Source organism: Heliangelus exortis, chromosome 22, assembly GCF_036169615.1.
Source record: "Heliangelus exortis chromosome 22, bHelExo1.hap1, whole genome shotgun sequence".
NCBI classification, from domain to species: domain Eukaryota; kingdom Metazoa; phylum Chordata; class Aves; order Apodiformes; family Trochilidae; genus Heliangelus; species Heliangelus exortis.
Genome location: NC_092443.1, coordinates 4,727,222 through 4,746,144, shown reverse-complemented (window position 1 = coordinate 4,746,144; position 18,923 = coordinate 4,727,222). Strand labels below are relative to the sequence as shown.

Here is an 18,923-nt window from a genome sequence, read left to right as displayed (position 1 = left end):
TACAAATTTGACATTCATTTCCCATGAATATTCTCTACTATTTGCTTAAAACGAACTTCTATGCATAGTGTTTTCTTTTATCAGAAAGCTGACACAGGAATGTCACAGCTCTAAAGAAACTTTGGTGAATGTTGAGGTCTAGGAGCATGAACCTCTACTACACAAAGCAAAGACCAAGCAAAAGAAAAACAAATGAACAAACTGGAAAAGAAGGCACCCTTGCAACATGGACTGACCAAGAGTTGCTCTCAATGCAAGTCAGTGGCAAACACAAAGTTACTACCACTGGAAATCAATGGATGTCCCTAGAAATGTCTTTATTTAGTTTACTCAGCCCTTCCTCAGATGCAACCAGTTCTCCACCTTTTAGTAGACAGACAGGAACTGATGTCTGCTTTTGTAACTAGGATTTCTTTTTGTTTTCTTCCTAACTACTCAGCTGTTTTCCTTTCTGCCCTCAAGGCTATCTCAGCAGGAGAGTTCAGCAAATGTGTATTTTCCTTCAGGTATCTAATTCAGTTTGGATGAGCATCAACCAAACCCACATAAATTAAACTAAACCTCAAGCCAAACTTAATTGTCTAAGTCCCTGGTGTCACATGAATAACACCACAATGCATTTAGCTCTTTTCAGAAGAACTGATGAATCTGACTCAAAGTCTCCAAATAAGAAAGTCAACATTTCTATGGGGTTATTTTAAACTCAATTGAACCAACACATTAAATCTTGAGCCAGATCTGAATCTGGACCATCCCTCCTGCCCGGGTCTGATTTTCCCCAGGATGTTCCTCCAGCTCCAGAAGACAGAAGGATCAGAGATTTATTTCTCCCTTCTAGGAAGGCAGAAATTCTTGTCTCTCACCAGCAACTCTCATAATCAACTTTAAACAAAAAACAGTGAGATTAAGAGAAACACCTCACTACTCACCTCCCACTCTGTTCAGGCTTCATCACCCAGCTCAGCTGATCCTACATTCAATATATTATTTTTTAATATCCAAACACACACCAACACACACTCCACAAATTTTTACCCACCTTTTAGTAACTTCAGTTATTTTTTTTATAAATCTTTTTAATTTGGCTTTACCCTTGCAAACTCAGAGTAAATTTGGTTATTATGCTCTTTCCTCCCACCACTCTTTTTCACCAATTTTGCAGACGGTTTAATAAAATTTTTTCATCTGTTTTCTGTTGGCTTTTTTTCTTTTTTGTGAACAAAGACAGTGTAAGTGAAACAAAGATATCATTCACAAACACAGAAATATATTTTCCTTGCCTTGTGCTTTGGTTTCTGTGGTGATGAGGGTTTCTCAGTGTTATTGAAAAACCCAGAACCTGAAGCAAAAATCCAATTTCAGATTTGCCTTAGCTTAACCAATTTTGGTTTTCTTTGATGTAGAGATTCTATTCAAGTACCTTATAGAGAAGTGACTGAAGATTTCTGGGTGCTGGTCCTTGAGGGGTTAAGCCCTGGCATCACTGAAGGCAACAGCAGGTCTGGCACAGGGCAGGAACTCCAGCAAGGGATCTGATATGTCCCAAACTTCAGCAAGTGCTGAGACTGCCCCTGGTGATGAGTCTTCCAAGATGGAAATTCCCAAGTGAAGACACCTGAGAGCTGCCCCCACCCTCCACCTCTTATGTGTCTTCTCACCCATGAGAAATTGGGTTTACTCTTAAAGTTGCCATCCCCTTCTGTCCTCCAGCAAAGCTCAGCACAGGCTGTGTGAATAATTCAACATAAAGCTGGCATAAATCTCAACAGAAGAAATATCTTTTATCTTTAACCATTTACTCCCACTATAGGAATAATGGCAGTTGGTTTACATTTACATATAACTCTTGTTTGTTTGCTTTGATAGGTTTGTTTTTTTTGTTTGTTTGTCTCTTTGTCTTGGCACCTGCATAGCAGAAAACTTTACAGTTCAGTACAGAAGTTTGCCCCTCTCTCTGCTCCTCCCTTTGTTCACTCTGCTGCCCCTGAGGCCCAGCAAGCAACACCCCCAAGGTCAAGAGAGAGTAAGGTGTCACCCTTTATGACAGATTATAGAAATAACAAACATGCCTGACAGTTTTATACAGCTGCTAGAACGGGTTTAGTTTTCAACAAATGAAGAATTTCCTTTTTTTTTCCTCTTTTGTATATTAATTACATTTTACAAATCTTGGCTTTCCCCTCCTTTTTTTTTTTTTTTTTTTTACTTCCCCCCCAACTTTTCTTTCTTCCTTTCTTTTCACTTTTTTTTTTTTTCTTTTCTCTTTTATTTTATTTTTTTTTTTTTAATTTTTATTTTTTTACAGCAAAAGGATCGATCACCAACATGTCCACTGAAAAGTCCGGGTTAGCAGAGTTTGGCTGTCATCTGGTCTGACTGTTTGAGGATCTCGGTGTTGTACAGGTCCAGAGCGTGGTTGACGCGGATGATCTCGCTGTTGGTGAGCTTCAGGCGGTGCTTCAGCATACAGGAGAACAGATCCAGCTGGGGCTTCCCCGGGGCTACGGGAGGCGCCAGTCTGTTGATTCGGTCCCGAATATCCAGCAGGAGGAGCATGACAGAGGAGGAGGAGTAGAACTGCCCGCCCTGCGTGTAGGACTGGTTGACCTGTTGCACGGCGCTGCGCAGCAGGTCGGCGTTGAAGCGCAGGCTGTAGCCGTACACCTGCACGTCCGAGATCTTGATGTAGAACTGACGCTTGGTGGGGTCAGAAAGGTCCACGGGCCCCTGGCCGGTCTCGTTCCTCAGCAGGGAGGGCAGCCGAGTCCGGCTGCGTAGGTAGATGTGGACGGTCTCGAAAAAGGTTTTCCACCGGTTGCCCAGCAGCAGGGTCCAGTTGTAGCACTGGCTGTTTTGGAGGCGGATTTTCTCCCAGCGGGGGTAGCCGTACTCCCCGAAGGGCATGTTCCAACCCTCGGAGTGACTCCCGCTGAAGGGGTTGACGTAGACAAAGAACATGGGGTCCAGGCTGCTGTTGCGCATCTGGCAGATGCGCATGGAGATCCCGATCACCATGTGGATGAAGTCCATCCGGTTCTTGTTGCTCTTCAAGGTGAGGGACATGCGTTTGCGCCACCTGGGGTCGAAGAAGGTGTCCAGGCGGATCTCGTTGCTGATGAAGGTGGTGTGAACGTACAGGCGAGAGTCCATTTTCTGCAGCAGGTACTTCAGCTCCAGGTCCTGGAAGTCCAAGTCCGTCTCGAAGCTGATGAACTGCTCGCTCCGCTCCGAGTCCACGTTCTGAGGCTCGCAGCGGCCCCGGTACAGCTTGTAGCCCTTGTTGCAGGAGCCACAGAGGGAGATGTTGGCCAGGCTGCACATGGCACAGCTGTTGTTGCCCCCGATGATGCAGGGGATGGGGCGCTGGCACAGGCTGGTGCCACCGTGGCAAACGCAGCTCCGTTGGCTTTCCAGAAAGGTCCCCCAGAACCCGTTCTCGTTGCAGTAGAGCAGGGACTGGACTCGAGTAAGCCATTCCTGTATTGTCCTGCAGGTGGGAAGAAGAAATCATCAGCACTGTGGATCCTCACAGAGTCTTTGGCACTGGAATCTTACTGGAGCCACCGTGTTTTCAGACAGAACGTTGCTGCCCCTGCCGTGGCATCTGGGAGCTAGTCCGGTCTATTTGGGGACCAAATCTTTCATCTGCTGTTCTTGGAGGAGAACAAAAGCCCCCTAAGAACTAGCTAGAAGTTAGAATTGATCATCTGAGGTCTCTCTCTTCACACTGTTCTAGGAGCTGAGACTGGAAGAGTCTCTTGCCATGGATCCCACCCGTGCTACAGGAACAAAGTTCAGCCATGGGAAGGGAGCTGCTAAAGCTCTGCAGAGGCTGAGGTGCTATCAGGCATCGTAAGTCCAGGCTAGGAGGAATAAATTCCATGCCATTAGCAGTTCCCCTGCTCTCCAAAACCTTTAATGGGATGAGGCAAAGCCAATAGGAACCTCTGCTTATGATGCAGAGCTCAGTAACTGCAGAGTAGAGGGTGGAGGGCAAATAGAGACAAAGCTGCCAGAACAGCTTCTCCATCAGCACAGACAGCTGGGAACCTCCTCCTACAGCCTCTCCCCTTTGCAAGCAGCCCCACCACTCTCATAACTGCTGCATCAGCACCTCCACATCCTGCAGCCCTGGACCATCTCCTAACACGACACCCTAACCCACCTTTGCTTTTTGTGGGAACCAGTTACAACGTTGCCTCAGTGCCCCCTCATCTCCCCCTTCCCCAGAACAGCAACTCCTTCAACAACAGCAATCCCCCCCTTCCCTCAGCACAGCAACTCCTTTCTCAGCCCAAGGGTTCATTCCCTCCCCTCCGCCTTCCCCCCAGCTAATGAATACTTCATTGTCTCCTCTGGGCAAAAAGTTCTTGGTAGAGCTGCAGTGAGAGGACTGGCTAATGACAAATTAGGATTCAGTGCCTGTCGAAGGGGAGGAGTGATTATGGACAGAGGCTCTCAGAGCTGGATTAGTGAAATTCATGGCACCTGCATCGCCTGACCTCCGAATAATCATTAAGCTCCAGGCTGTATCAAAGAAGGCATTAAATGATACAGCAGCAAAGAACAGCAAGATGATTAGGGGGAGGGAGCAAGTGGAGGGATGAGAGTATAAAAAAGGAAAGCACTAGAAGGAAAGAAATCATCAAGGAGCAGAAGCAGAATGGGGAGGGGGAAATGAGATGGGGATATGTGCAGGTAAAAGGCAAAATGAGAGAGAAATGCAGTGGGCTGGAGGAATGGGGATGGAGAAAGGGGAGAGCTGAAACAACAGCAACAACTGAAAGAACAGAGGACAGGCAGGAATGAAAAGAAGAGGGCAGAAACTGAGTGAAAAGAAAAAAATGAGACAATGAAGAAAAAAGTTAGCATTGTCAGGAGAAATGTGGAGCCTTGGGTGTGGGAAAAGATACTTTTAACATTGCTTCTGCCAAACTGCCAGGGTCTCCTTTCCCCACTCACAACTCACAGGAGCTCTCCTGTTAGTGGAAAAGACAAGGTTAGCTGAGAAGCTGGGGAGCAAGGCAGTGACCTCTGCAAGCATCTGCTGCAGAAGAAGATGGTGACTGCCCTGGTCAATAGTAAAAGCACAGAGCCTCTCCTGGTTTCTAGGACAGCTCTGCTTTGGAGTGGAGGGGACAGCACAGGGTGACTGCAAGGTACACCTCTGACAGCAACAGTGACTCTCAAAACCATCCCCTGGGGGCTGAGTCTGCCTTCTGCTCACAGGTGAATTTTTGCTCACTTTCCCAGCAATACAAGGAATCTTCATCCCACCTGAAGCCTTGAAGTTCCCGTTTGGAAAGCCAGCCAAAGGCACTTGAGTTTGCAAGGCAACCAGGCTCCAACTTTCCATCTTCCTGAGGCTCAGTGAGCCCACCTTGATCCCTCCAGGTACCTCCTTGAAAGCTTATTATTTGGCTTCTGACCACTACTAGTCTGAGCATGGAGCTGAGGGCTGGTGAGCAAGTGGAGGATGAGCTAAAATCAAAGCAAGTCTCCAGTGTAGGCACACTGACTGCTCACTGGGCTGGGGAATTGCTTACTGGAAGCACAACACCTGCTGCAGGTGTCCTGACTGCCTCATGTGTGCTCTGCCTTACAGGTAAAAAAAATTCTGTCTGTCCTATTCTACTAACAGCTGGCAGAGCAAACCCAGAAAGGAGTCTCATCTGGTATCTTCCAATTGAAATAAGTGCTTTTCCTGTTCCCCAGATCAACTTAAGGGTGGGAGGAGATCAGGAGAAAGAGGGTGTTTTTTTTTCATGTGTCTTAGCATTCAGCAAAGACACAAGTAGGACAAAAAAAAAAAAAAAAAAAAAAAAGGTGACTACCCACCATCTGCTGATGGCAGCAATACAGGATGTAATTAAATGAAAATGCAGAATCCAGGGCAGAGCTGGGCATCGGCTACAAACACAACAATGGGAAGAGTGAGAGAGAGGCAAAGTGGTCTAAATTACCCCGTTTTGTCTCACAACTGGGACAGGATAAGAATATTACACAGGAGCAGTCACAGCCTTTCAGCTGACAGGAGGCAACTTTGTCAAACACACCCTGGGGATGGCTCAGCCCCGTGTGAATGGAACCAAGAGATGTCAGAGCACCAGGAAGCTGAAAAGAGCCACTGTTTAAAAGCTGAAAGCCAGTGGCAGGGTAGCCACTGGTTTTCATTTTAATTATTTTGTTTCATTAAGGACTCATCAGTTTCTCTTTCTCCAAATCACTGCAGAAGTTCTATTGCCTGTTTGCTGCCTCTGCCTGTTCAAAGTATAAAGTACAAGAGCATGTAAAATTAAAAAAAAAAAAAAAGGAAAACTATGTCACTGTCAAGCAATTTTCTATGCAACTTCATTTTAGTTTGGAATATTAGATAGTGAAGAAAAAAACCTTATACCCAGGCAAAGCTGTGAGAGTGATTTTGCAGTGTTTTCTTGCTGTTGCTCACCAGAGCCACACAGTCCCCAGGCAATGCTGGGAACTGGAGCCAGGTAACCATGCAGAGCTCTTTCTTTTACCATTTAAAACCTCTCTCTTGTGACAAAGAAATGTTTTGCAGGCCAATGCTGGGTTTCTAGATTCAGAAGCAGAGGGCAGGTTCTACAGAAAGTTGATGAATAATTTTCTCTTCTCCTGACTTGTCATCTTTCAGGATTAATCAGGCCTGGGGAGGGGCTGATGGATGTCCCTTGAGACAAAGATGCAGCTTTATTGAGATGGTGTCCAAGCTCATTAGAAAACCAAAAAATACCAAAACAAAACCTGAATAAACCACACACACAAAAAAAGCCCAGTCAGAACTCCAATCCAGCAGGACAGATATGGGTTTTTTTTTTAATTGCAAGGAAAAAAGGTAGGGATTAACAAGTTTTCCTCTGCAAACTCACCTTTCAATTTCCAACTACCATTATTAGGCTGCTGTGTAGGTACTTTTGGGTTTCTGCATTGAACAGCGAGCGAAAAAATGCTATTTTTATTCTCAGCAGCTGTGAGATGGATTCTAAACTAATGACAATTTGGCTGGAGCCCAGAACATGTATCACCCCCCTACATGTCCTTGGATGTTATTTCCATTTTGCATCCAGAGTTTTCAGATGCTGCTATAGGTACTCATACACAATTAAAGCTTTAACAGCTGAGGAGTTGTTTCTTTTTAAACAAACTTGCCTGCAAAGAGGGCGTTTAAGTAAAAGCAATTCAGAGCAAATAAATATCTGTATTTATGTTTACTTCTTAGCTATTGCAAAAGGTCATGGAGGAGCAGCCTAGCTGCCAAAATCCCTACTCATCCTTTCTTTGGGAACCACCACCTCTTCCGTTCCCTGAGGACAACCAACAGCAATCCTATTTCCTTTTTACATTGCTTTTGAATATATAAAGTAGGCTTACTATTATGTGTATTAAAGAGAGAGAAGCTTGCTCTTAACAGAACCTTTCCATCCTTTCAAAGCCACTGGCATGCTTGATAAGCATCTGTCGTTCTGTAGAGTAACAATTAGAAAATCAGAATATTTCCAAGTCCTGTGAAAAAGAAGGATGAAACATATACCTCTTCTGCTACACATCTGTCTACCCAGCCCCTCCCCTGCCTAGCTGCAAATGCAGAATGACAAATAAGAAAAGAAATGATAATATGCCTGGTGGTGTTGACTTAAACAAATCAAGCACATCAGTCAGTTAAAAACCTATCTGCCATCATCAATTTCATCCTTCTTCCCTCAGATTTTATAGTAGTAGTTGGAGGCTCCCTTTCTGCATGGCTGACTTCTTAAAACAGAGAAATGCTGAAGACATTTTTCTGAATGTTTTGTAGCACCATGGTTGGCTGGGGATTTGCTTGCTGCTGCTTTGCCTTGTTGTGCCACAACTCACAGTGATGCCTGAATGTGCTGGTGACTCCACCATTTGGTTTGTTTATAGCAACTCAGCCAACTGGCAGGGATGAACCAATATTAGGATGCACTCCAGACCTTTTCCATGTTCTCTTAAAACTTAATAGATATTTCTCCTCCTCCCTACTAAGCCTATCAAGTCTTTGTCCAGAAAACATGAGATTTCTTGGTAATTAAAGAGATGTTAAGCCCTGGGATTGTTGCCTGAGCTGCACAGTGGTGAAATGAAAACTCAGAGTGCTTAGTGGGCCAGGGGACTGGATGATAACAGAAGAGAGAAATCAGTTTATTTTCTCTTGAGACTGAATACTTATGTAATGAAGAGGTAGAAAAAAAACAGTTCCTCTACAAATGTTAACTTCTCCTGACCCTTCCAAGAGAAGTGTGGAAAGAAAGGCAGTAGGACTAATTTTTTCCTAGGTTTTCAGTGTAACTTCACTCCAGAGAATGTGGAAAGAAACAGCAAGAAACATTTATTAAAAATCTACAGATGCAACTCTCCAGAACTGATTGGAAGCTAACTTAAACTCAGCCATAGGTCAGGGCTGAAAGGTGCCAGCAGGAGCTGACTATTGGACATCAATAGCTGCTGCAGCTGTAATGGAAAATCTCCTCTCTCCAGCTGTAATAATCTTGCTGGGCTTCTGGTCAGTGCAGCTTTGCAGGTTCACTCTGCATTTTATATAGGAGGTGGGATCTATTCTGAGTGGAACTAAACCTTCTCTTTCATTCTAGTGACATTCTTGGAGGAGCACAACTGAAAACCAGGCTGAAGCATCTCATGCTCCATCTGTCCCCTTCAACAGCAAAAGGAGGCTTAAAGCTTGGCTGTGCTACACACTGAAAGACCACTTAAAAATCAGCTTTATCTGCTTGGCTGTTTGATGTCAGCCCTGGAATAATCTTGCAGAACAACACAGAATCAGTAGGTTCCTGCAGCTGGGAAAGACCACATAGAAGGGATATGAAACCACTTAGGGTTTCGCTGTACTCAGCGCTGGTGAGGCCACACCTCGAGTCCTGTGTCCAGTTCTGGGCCCCTCAGTTTAGGAAGGACATTGAGGTCCTGGAGCAAGACCAAAGGAGGCAATCAGGCTGGTGAAAGGACTCGAGCACAGATCCTATGAGGAGAGGCTGAGGGAGCTGGGGGTGTTGAGGCTGGAGAAGAGGAGGCTCAGGGGAGACCTCATCACTCTTTACAACTCCCTGAAAGGAGGTTGGAGCCAGGTGGGGGTTGGGCTCTTTTCCCAGGCAACTCTCAGCAAGACAAGAGGGCACAAGAGGTCTCAAGTTGTGCCAGAAGAGGTTTAGGTTGGACATTAGAAAGAATTTCTAATGAGGGTGAACAGACATTGGAATGGGCTGCCCAGGGAAGTAGTGGATTCTCCGTCCCTGGAGATATTTAAAAAGAGCCTGGATGTGGCACTCAGTGCCATGGGCTGGGAACTGCAGTGGGAGTGGATCAAGGGTTGGACTTGATGATCTCTGAGGTCCCTTCCAACCCAGCCCATTCTATGATTCTATGATTCTAAGGCTTCCTCACAGCTGCAGAAACCTCAGCCCACTCCCTGCCTTTACCGTTTCCCCTCAAACCTGCACACTAGCACACTCTGAACATCCACCCACAGAGGCTGTTTGGTTTAGGTCCAACCCCAGGCTCATTCCTTTAGCACAGCCCAGGGAAGGGGCAAGTACCTTTCTCGAGGCAGCTGGTGGTTGGGGTTGTGCCGACAGCGGACGCTGAGGCCAAAGAGTTTGCGGGCGGTGCGCTGGATCTTCTGGCGCTGGGCTTCCAGGGAGCTCTGCAGCAGCTTGTAGCGGTTCTGCAGGTCCCAGTCATTCCCCCAGTGCTGGTGGATGCTCCCAATGGTCAGGAAGTGGTTGCTAGGTAGCCTTTTCATGAAGGATTTAAACTCATCTGGAAAGCACAATAATGGGGGGAGAGATACAGAGGTTTCTGAAATATAAGGAAGTTACCAAGCTCCTGGGATGCGGGATGGAGAAGCAGAGGTGAGGGATGGAGCCATCAGGGCTCTGCTAAAGGGAAGTGATGTCCATTTAACTCCCTGCTCTGTCATCCTGCCCCAGGATGCTCAACAATTCCGTGGCTGTTGCTGCTCCCATATGAGAAGCAAAACCCGGGGAGGATTAGGGTGAAACAAGATGGTTAATGTGTACAGGGTGCAGGAACAAAAAAGGGAACAAATTCCCTGGAGAATGGGAGTATAGTCTAGGGCATGTGAGCAAAAAGCAGTGACTTGTAATCATTGTCAGTTAGAGAGTTCTCATTCAAATTGTTTCTTGGCTGCTCCTAAAATGCTGTTTGTTGCTGAAGTCAAATTACTTTGGCTGTGTTGTTAAAAAAAGAAGGGAAAAAAAAAAAAAAAAAAAAAAAGAGCTTTAAAAAAATCCTCAGGGGAAGGGTTTGGATTGTGTTAAGATGTCCTGCTTTCTTTTTTTAAAAGAGTGTTCTGATCCTTTTTTTCCTCATTTAACTTCAAATGAAGTTAAATGAGTTGCTTTATGTAACAACGAGTATAAAATAAAGTACTTTGCAGCACTAAAGTCAAAACAAAACGTGTCAATTTTAGCCAAAGGAAAAAATTAAATGATCCAGAAATATGTAGTTAAACATTGCTTTGTGATCACTTTATTTCAGTTTTATTTTGTTTGATAATGAAAAAAAAAACATTATGTGGGGTTTGTTTGAGGTTTTCTTTTTTTTTTCATCACAAAACAGAATCTGACACTGTTTCTGTTTATGACCACCCCTTTCCTCCTAACTGACAAGTATAATTTGCTTCTACTCCGATTACCAGGCTGAGACAACTTTCTATGGAAAAACAGATGGTTCCAACTTTCTCAGCAGAATATAACTCAAATTTTGATACCAGAAAGCTGTGTTTGACACACTGAGACCCTGAGAAATGTGAGGAGTGAGCCAACAAAACCCCCACAAAGTGCAATAAAGAAAAGAACAAATATTTGCACCAGGGCAGGACCCCCATAGATGCCAGTACAGGCTTGGAAACAACCATTTGAATAAGAGCTGCTAGAAAGGTCCTGGGGGTTATGGTGGGCACCATGCTGAAGGTGAATCAACATTATGTTCTCAGTGGAAATAACACAAACTGCATCCTGAGCTAAAGCCAGGAGGCTGGGGAAGGAGGTTGAGGCTGCAGCTGCCAGCTTTAGGGACACCCAGTTAAGGATGGGTGATGAGAAACTGGGGACAGTGCAGATGAGGGCTACACCATGATGGTCAAGGGGCTGGAGCACAAGATCAGGTGGAGGGAGCTACACTTGTTTCATCTGCTGAAAAAGCAGCCAAGGGACAATCTAATTACAGCCTAGAGGTGCTTAAAAGGTGCTTACAAATACAAAGGAGAGAAACTCTTCTTACTAGAAACAGATGGTATAAAAAGGAGTAGGAGACAGTGTGCAGCTTGAGAAGTTCAAATGATTTATTGAAAAACTTCTTCACTTGGAGGTAACACAGCCCTGGAACATGCTGCCCAGAGATGTAGAAGAATCTCATTTTAGACTCTGCTACACAAAACCACTGCTGACCTGATCTAGTGCTAGAGAGAGATGGACTACAGCTCTGCTATACACCTCATAAATATCCAACAATAAATGCAACCATCTTTTCCTGGAAAGTATCTAAATAATTTTCCTTCCTTTCCTAATCCTTTTTTTTTTTAAATCCTTTATTCCATTTTCAGGAGGAAAGAAGGACAATAGCCCAAAAAAAGGCAAAAAATGAAAGCTTGTAAAGGCTAATATCTTTTTTAAAAAAATAATCTGTAGAATTATTGGAGAAAATCAGACCAGATAATTTACAACCCATTCTACAAAGCTGATATCTATTTGCATAACAGATTTCCTATTATTCAGCAACTTGCAGCTCGTGCTTAACTGCCCAACAAAGAATCTCTATGCATTAGTCAGTACCCATCATTATTTAGATGGTAAATGAATGTTCACGTTGTAATCATCACATGGTGAAACCAAGCATCTAATAAAAATAATTATCATCATTGCACTATCAAGATCCACAGGACATCTGCTGCTCTCCTTTCTTCCCCAAAGATAAGAGATTTTTTTAATTTTTTTTTTTTTTTAAAGTCATCTCTCAGGCTTTCACTCTGTTTGTAATGCTGCTTTCTGTGCCCTTTTCCTCCCCAGAAATGCTTCTCTCCTGTTCAGTGGTCCTCTGAAACTATCATCATGTATAATTGCTTCTGTTGACCATGCTGATTACTCCTGGTACGTTTCAGCAGTAAAAGCCTTGCATTTGCTTCCCACCCCTTATAAATCAATTTCCTCAAAAGCCTTCTTGTGCACAAGACCAAGCTCTGCTCCCTCTGATGATGAATGGGCTGCATTTTGCCCAGCGACGGCGAAGGGAGGGATTTCAGTGCTCTGTGCACATCCTGAGGCTGCAGAGCAATGCTGGGGGAAAAACAAATGAGCCAACTGAAAGCTGCATGGGGTTGTTTTTAAAAAAGGAGGGGCGAAAAAAAATGCTTTTAAACAAAAAAAATAAATAGTTTTTCATTATTTATTTATAACTATCCCTAGAGGGCCCAACTAAGACTACAGCTGCATTGTGCTTTCTGCCTTTCCGGGACTAGGGGATTCTTAATCCTAAGAAAGCTGGAGGTGTTTGTTTTTACTTTATGCATCTGCACAGAAAATATTTGATGATTTTTAGGACTACATCTCCCATAATGCACCATGACCCCCTTTTTGCAGAGTTGCCCATCCCTGCAGGCAGTCTCCTGACAAAGGCTCAGCACAGATGCTATGGGGCAGGGGGTCCAGCCCCTGGGTAAGGGTGGCATCATAGCTAAATGGCCATGGCAAACATCTCTTTCAAAGATGTTTCATTTTTTTAGCACTTGTCTTTTCAGTTTTAGATAAATAACAAATAAAAATCCTATTTTTCCCAGGAAACAATAGTACAGAAAAAAAAACCAAAAACAAGCCCATTACTTTTAATGAAAAGGCTATTTTAAAATCCAGAATCCCAGTCCTGACACAGGACTATCTAGCCCTGAAATGTCTCCAGCCTTAGGTGGGATATGGCTACAGCACAGCAGAGAATTGCACTGCAATGTGTCACTTTAATGTTGCAAATGAAAAACACTTTCCCCCGTTGAAATCTCAAGGGAAGTGAAACAGAATATAATTATCTACCACAGACTTTGCTTCGATCAAGTGCAACAAGTACAAAATGTAATAGTAAAACAATCACTGTGAACTGTAATTCTTTCTCTCTTTGCAGGCCTCTCACCTAAGTGTCCAAGTTAGATCTCCTGGGGAGGGAGAAGGGTTTAAAGAGGGGTGGGCAAGATGCAGCTCTTAAGTCTCTTGTATGAAGAACCTGAACCAGAACTAGCAAGTAGAACACTTAACTGGTGGCAGAGCTGCAGGCACTGCCAGAACCCTCCTGTGTGTACAGAGGCTTCTGAAGTCCCCATTTCTCTTTGCCCCATCTGAGAATCTACAGAAATTCCCAGAAAGCCCCTGACCTCCTCAGCTAGTGACCACCTGCTGGATCTGCCCCAGCCTTGTGGCTCCTCATATCAAAATGGTCATTGGCCTTGAGCCATAAACTGCTACTCTGACTTTGCTCAGCTGAGCACCAAGTAGACTCTGAGCAAATCAGAATCTGTGGAAGAGCAGCAGGGTCCACATATTGAAGTGTGAAGCAATCCTCAACAGCCCTCTGAGGAAACATCACAGGCCACTTCATTTCAACCATGAAGGGGATTAAGGTGACCTTCAAGATGAAGAAAGAAATTGCTTCTGGGAAGACTTCTGAAGAACTCTTCAGTGCCTTGAATGATCTAGATGGCCCCTTGCTGATAAGTTTTCTTCTCTAACAGGGAGACACGGGCAGTCAGGACAATAAATATTAAAGAAAATGTGTTGGGAAGTTAATGGCTAAGAGAAGGAGCACAGGGGTATGAAGTTCTCAGTTAAGTTCTGCTTAGTTGCCAAGTGGCTGCAGGGCAGGCAGAACACTTGCTCAAGGGATGGAACTGCACTGATAATATTGTTCTTTCCTACCTCACACCCTTGACAGTGACGTTGTGTTCCTAATTCAGGTGTTACCAGCATCCTCCTCTGACACCCCCAGTGTCACACTGGGAGGAAGGGAAGGGAGAAGAGAAATGTTTCCACCAGCAGACATCAGCACTGTAGGAGAAAGTCATTTTCCCTTCTCCTCTCTCACTCAAATGAGGTGTCATCTGGCCTCTGCTCTCTCTTTGTGAATTGCCTTTCACCAAAGCAGAATAAATCATTCATGCAAATCTGAACAGCAATTTCTGCATCACTCATATTGTGGCAGTTTCTCTATAGAACTATAAAAGAAGGATTCTGAGTGGGTTTAGTATGAAAAATCAGATTTTTAATCAAACAAACTCTTATGGAAAATATCTCCTTAGACATAAAATTGTGCATGGTGTTTGGTTGTCTCTGTACATGTATAGAGAGAATAAGGCACTCTCTCAGACTAAGATCACAATTTTAGCTTTTACATCCTCTACTTTTTATCCCAACTGGAACATGATATTAAGAGAAGGAAGGATTCTCAACAGGTATAACCCAATATGTTTTGTTTGGAAAAAAAATAAAAATCTGAAAGTGTTTTACTTAGTTACCTGAATTCTCCAGATCTTTATAGGCTTCTGTCCAGGTCTTGGCCATGTTTGCCAGGGTGTACTCCATGATCTGGATGTCAGTGATGGGACAGTTGCAGTGGGGGAACTCCTCAGAGCATTGGCAGCCACACTGGCTGTTCCTGCAGACGTATTCCCCCTCCCCATTGCACATGATGTAACTCAAGGCAGACTGGACAAACTTCTCTTGTAAATACTGAGGGAAGATGATCTGGAGACCTGGCATGGAAACATGAGGCAAGGACATGGGGAAAAAAAAAAAAAATTAAAAAAATAGTCATTTCAGCTTTCTGTTCTTCTTTTCAAAACCTGGCTCTTTAAAAGCTTGGAAAAGCAATGCTGAGGAATTAAAAGCTGCTGGGATCTCTCTCAGAGCTGTCATGAGTACAGAAGGTGGGGTAGGAATTTCATGCCTTCAGTGTAAGTAGTGAGCAGAGCCCATCTGCTCCATGACAGAAGGGTGATGAGTAACTTCCCCCTCCCCAACACCCACTGTACCCCCTTCACCCCAATCCTGGATCCCACAACAGCATAAAGTGTCTGAAGCCCAAGCCTCCCATATCCCCAGGTGAGAGTTTTCTTTATACTTTGCAACCAAGTGCTAGCTCAGAAGTGTTCTGCTGTTCTGACTTGTTTTGAGAGAGACTAAATAGGTTTGGTGCCACAGAAACAAGGAAACTACACACTGAAAGAGAAAAGAAGAAAGAGGGGAAAGCAGGAGAAAGGAAAATAATCCAAAAAGGGATTTCTCAAAGAGCCTCTCAGAGTTAAGTGCTCAGCTCCCACAGGATAAATACAGGAGCTGGGTACCTGAGTTTTCACAGCTTGCTCCCTGCTAGGAAGGAGACTTGCCAAATCCTATAAAAGTGCAAATGGATTCAGTGCCAGCAATTTCAGAGGAACTCTGGGGATTTTCATTAGCTGAGAGCCCCACTCCTATGTCTTTCTCCATAGAGGGTGTTGGTGCATCCATCCATCTGTGCCCATGAACACTGGCTCAGAAACCAGAGGACATGAGAATATTTCAGGTGTTTGCCTGGTGTACAGTGTACGTGTTTTCCCATCCTGTCTTTCTCCAGTCCCTGTCACCAGGCTCCCTGCAGCTCTCCCTGAGGATTCCCAGCTGTTTCCCTCTACCTGGCCAGGCAGACCTGGTCAGCCTCTGCAGCACATCTGGCAGAGACCCCAAAAAGTGCATCAGCCTTTCATGGAAAGCCTGACCTGCTTCACCTTCCCTGGGAAAGGCCCAGGGCTTTTCAGAGCAGCAGATAAAGGAGTTTATGGCTCAAGCAGCAGAGCTGAGCTCCAGTGTACCGAAGGCACAGGGGTCAATTACCCATCTGCTTGTGTTTCCATTGCACTGAGTTATTGCTTTGGTGCCTGACAGCTCGTTGGAGTGGAATGAAAATAAGACAATAATTCAGAGGATGAGAACGTGCAGGAAGGGCAGGAAGGGCTGTTACTCCTTCCAGGAGTTCAGGCCCATCTCTGTGACGGGTCACATTCACCTCCAGCAAGAGATGAATGTCTGGCAGTGCCCCAGGGACTCCTGTTACCCTTTGGGGTCCTCTGAGACACCTCAGCCTTGACAGGGTCCCTCTGGAAGACAAGGCAGGGAGAGTGAGGAAGGTGCTAAAGGCACAGGGACCTCTGTTCCTCCTCCCCTCCTGCTATTGCCAGGGCAGAGTCTCTGGGAGCACCATGCCTGGTGGCAGCTGCCCCCTTGTCTGTCCTCATCTGCAGTGGAGCTGTGAGAGCCAGGAGAAGCTCAGAGCAAAGTTCAGCTGGAGAAGACACTTAGAAGCACTGTGTCTGCCTGGATCCTGCTGCCTTTTCTGTAGGGCTGTAGCAGGGAAGGGAGGGTACACATAAGAGTCTCAGGCTGCAGCATCCCTGAGAACACCTCCACATGAGGCTAATGAGGATCAGTCCTTTGAGACTGAGAGGTCCTGTGAGACCTTTGAGGTCCCTTTGGTGATTCTTGAGCCAGTTCTCAAGAAGTAGCTCAGTTTTCTTCCTCTTGTCTCCAAGAAGGACTGAAGTTCAGTCTCCTTTAGGGATTTATCTGAAGCAAAGAATGGTCTTTTCAAGCCCTCACTCTGATGTTAGGGAAAGTCTCATGTGCCAGGGTGCAGACATCCTTCAGGATGGAAAGATCTACAAAAGGGGCTTGGAGGGCCTGAGGGCTTCTGTACTCACTGAGCTTGCAAGCTCACAGGAGAGGAGGGTGGGCTTCTTGATGTGCACTGACCCTGTTTATTCATGGTCCAAGTCCCATGAGCAAATCTTTCCTCCTTTTGCTTTGCAGAGGACCAACCTGCCCTGGTTGCTCCTCCAACCTTTGAATGTGAGGTTCAAGTGCCTGTAGGCTCTCCAGCTCACCATGTTTTTTTTATTATTATTTTTAATTTATCCAAGAGACATGCTATCTAGTCCCATCTACAAAGGATAATGGCTTTGAAGACTTTTTCTGGAGTGGAGAGGAGTTTTTAAAAAAAAAAGAAAAACAGAACAAAAACCAAGGAACACAAGTGACACACCAATCTGGCTACTCATCTAAACAAGTGTGTGAACACCAAAAGCAAACCCCTCAGTTTAAAACTGCAAACATGCTGAAGGGATTACAAACAAGTCAGATCTTCCAGCAAGGAATTTCCTTGTAAATTAAATCAGTTTTGAGGCCACCAAAATACAACCAAACTCACTTTCACGTTTGTACCTTGACATGCATAAATATATGTATATATATATATATATATAAGTACCCACATATTTATCATACTCAGACAATTGCAGATTCATATCAGTATTTTTGATTTGTCCTTGTGACCAGATGTTTGCAGATATTTTACAATTAATGTGCCAGTAGCATCTCAGTTCTGCAGCTCCCCTCCATCATTCCTATGTAGCTCCCTACCATGGCCAGTGATTAAATATCACTGAAATTGAGTTGATTACAGCTGTCAGTAAAGCACAGAGGTGATTAATCATTTTCAAAGTAATCTTTACAAACATGAGATTGTAAGGAGGCCATGGGGGTTAAGATCAGTGCTCTGGGTGTCTCTGTTGCCACCTTTTAGAACAGGAAAGCAGTAGAACCATGGGCTGTAGCAGCACAGCAGCCCCCAGAGCAGCTTGCAGCCAGCCATGCTAGCTGGGAAAGCTTTGCTACCAGCCACCAGCTTTATAAAATATCCCAATATGCTGTTTTGTTCACTAAGAATTTTCTTGGAATATAGCAAACATTAAGAAAAATAAAATCAATCTTCCATGTGATAAAGCAACCTCGTGCCAGCAGCCAAGCAGGGGTGTAACCTGGTCTTAAAGCCTGATACTTGATATTTTTATGGGTCAACACCTCAAGCCCAGCCAGGGAGTACAAGGAATGGGCCCAATCTCTACAGCAGCCTCGATAGCTGAAGATAACTGTGCTGGTGACAAGTACTAAGGAGAATATCTTAGTTTTGAAGGTAACATTCAACAGAAGGAAGAATTCTGCCACTCCATGAAGCATAAGCTTCCTCTTTAAAAATTAAGAGCAGCACAAATTTGGTATGTTTGTCTAAAATAACTACAGGCAGAGTATAACAAGGGAACATGTCCTTAATTCCCCTAGAAAAACTGTTAGAGAGAAATGTTTGGCTTTGGACTGTATATAAAAGGCCTCCTGCATTAAAAGAGGTACATTTCCCCAGCTCAAAATTAGAGCTATTTGAAACATTTTCCACAGAAGACTTCTCTGTTCAGCACAGTTTCACTGAAGCCTTTTGTGAGAGATGTTGCCTCCAAAAGCACTTTTGACAGGGAAAGGTCTACATGTATTCTTCATACTTCCTCTTTTCATTGAAAAACTGAAATGTTTTCTGCCATCATTACTGTTCTGCCCATCTTGGCAAACACTAATCCCAATTGTAATGCAAATTTTCAAATTCTATGGCCATTTTTGATGCAACAAACCACCCAACCTACAATATTTCCTGCTCAGCATCCCAGCGTTGAGAACCACAGCTCTCGGGACTGGGCAGCAAGAAGTGAGCTCAGAACCAGAAATTCTCCCTCTCACAAAGATTCTGCTCTTTAATTGAGGCAGCTTCAGAGCCACAGTGACACAGAGGCAGTAACATGGATTTCTGTCAGCAGCTTGGGCTTGGCTGCTGATCAGATCTGAGGAGTCTCGGTCACGATCCATTACCTGCAGCTCTGTGACTAATTCCTAATGAGGCCTCTCCAAGCAGAAGAATCCTGGGTAATCATCCCAAGAACCACACTTTAGGCTGAAAACACTCAAGTGTAGCTTTAGAGGTCACTTTGCTCTACTGGGAAGAGCCCTTCCCTTCCT

General features: G+C 44.5%; 1 protein-coding gene across 1 annotated transcript in view; it reads right to left on the bottom strand.

Annotated features, from left to right (window-relative positions):
- Positions 1-1,756: 1,756 nt before the first annotated feature.
- The window catches only part of BRINP1 (BMP/retinoic acid inducible neural specific 1), an 81,693-nt gene continuing 64,526 nt past the window's right edge, over positions 1,757-18,923 (bottom strand). The window contains exons 6-8 of the mRNA XM_071766136.1: positions 14,567-14,803; positions 9,588-9,810; positions 1,757-3,487 (exon numbers count right to left, since the gene is read on the bottom strand). Of these exons, the coding sequence (XP_071622237.1) occupies positions 2,347-3,487; positions 9,588-9,810; positions 14,567-14,803 (1,601 nt within the window). The 3' untranslated portion in view covers positions 1,757-2,346. The remainder of the gene's footprint in view (positions 3,488-9,587; positions 9,811-14,566; positions 14,804-18,923) is intronic.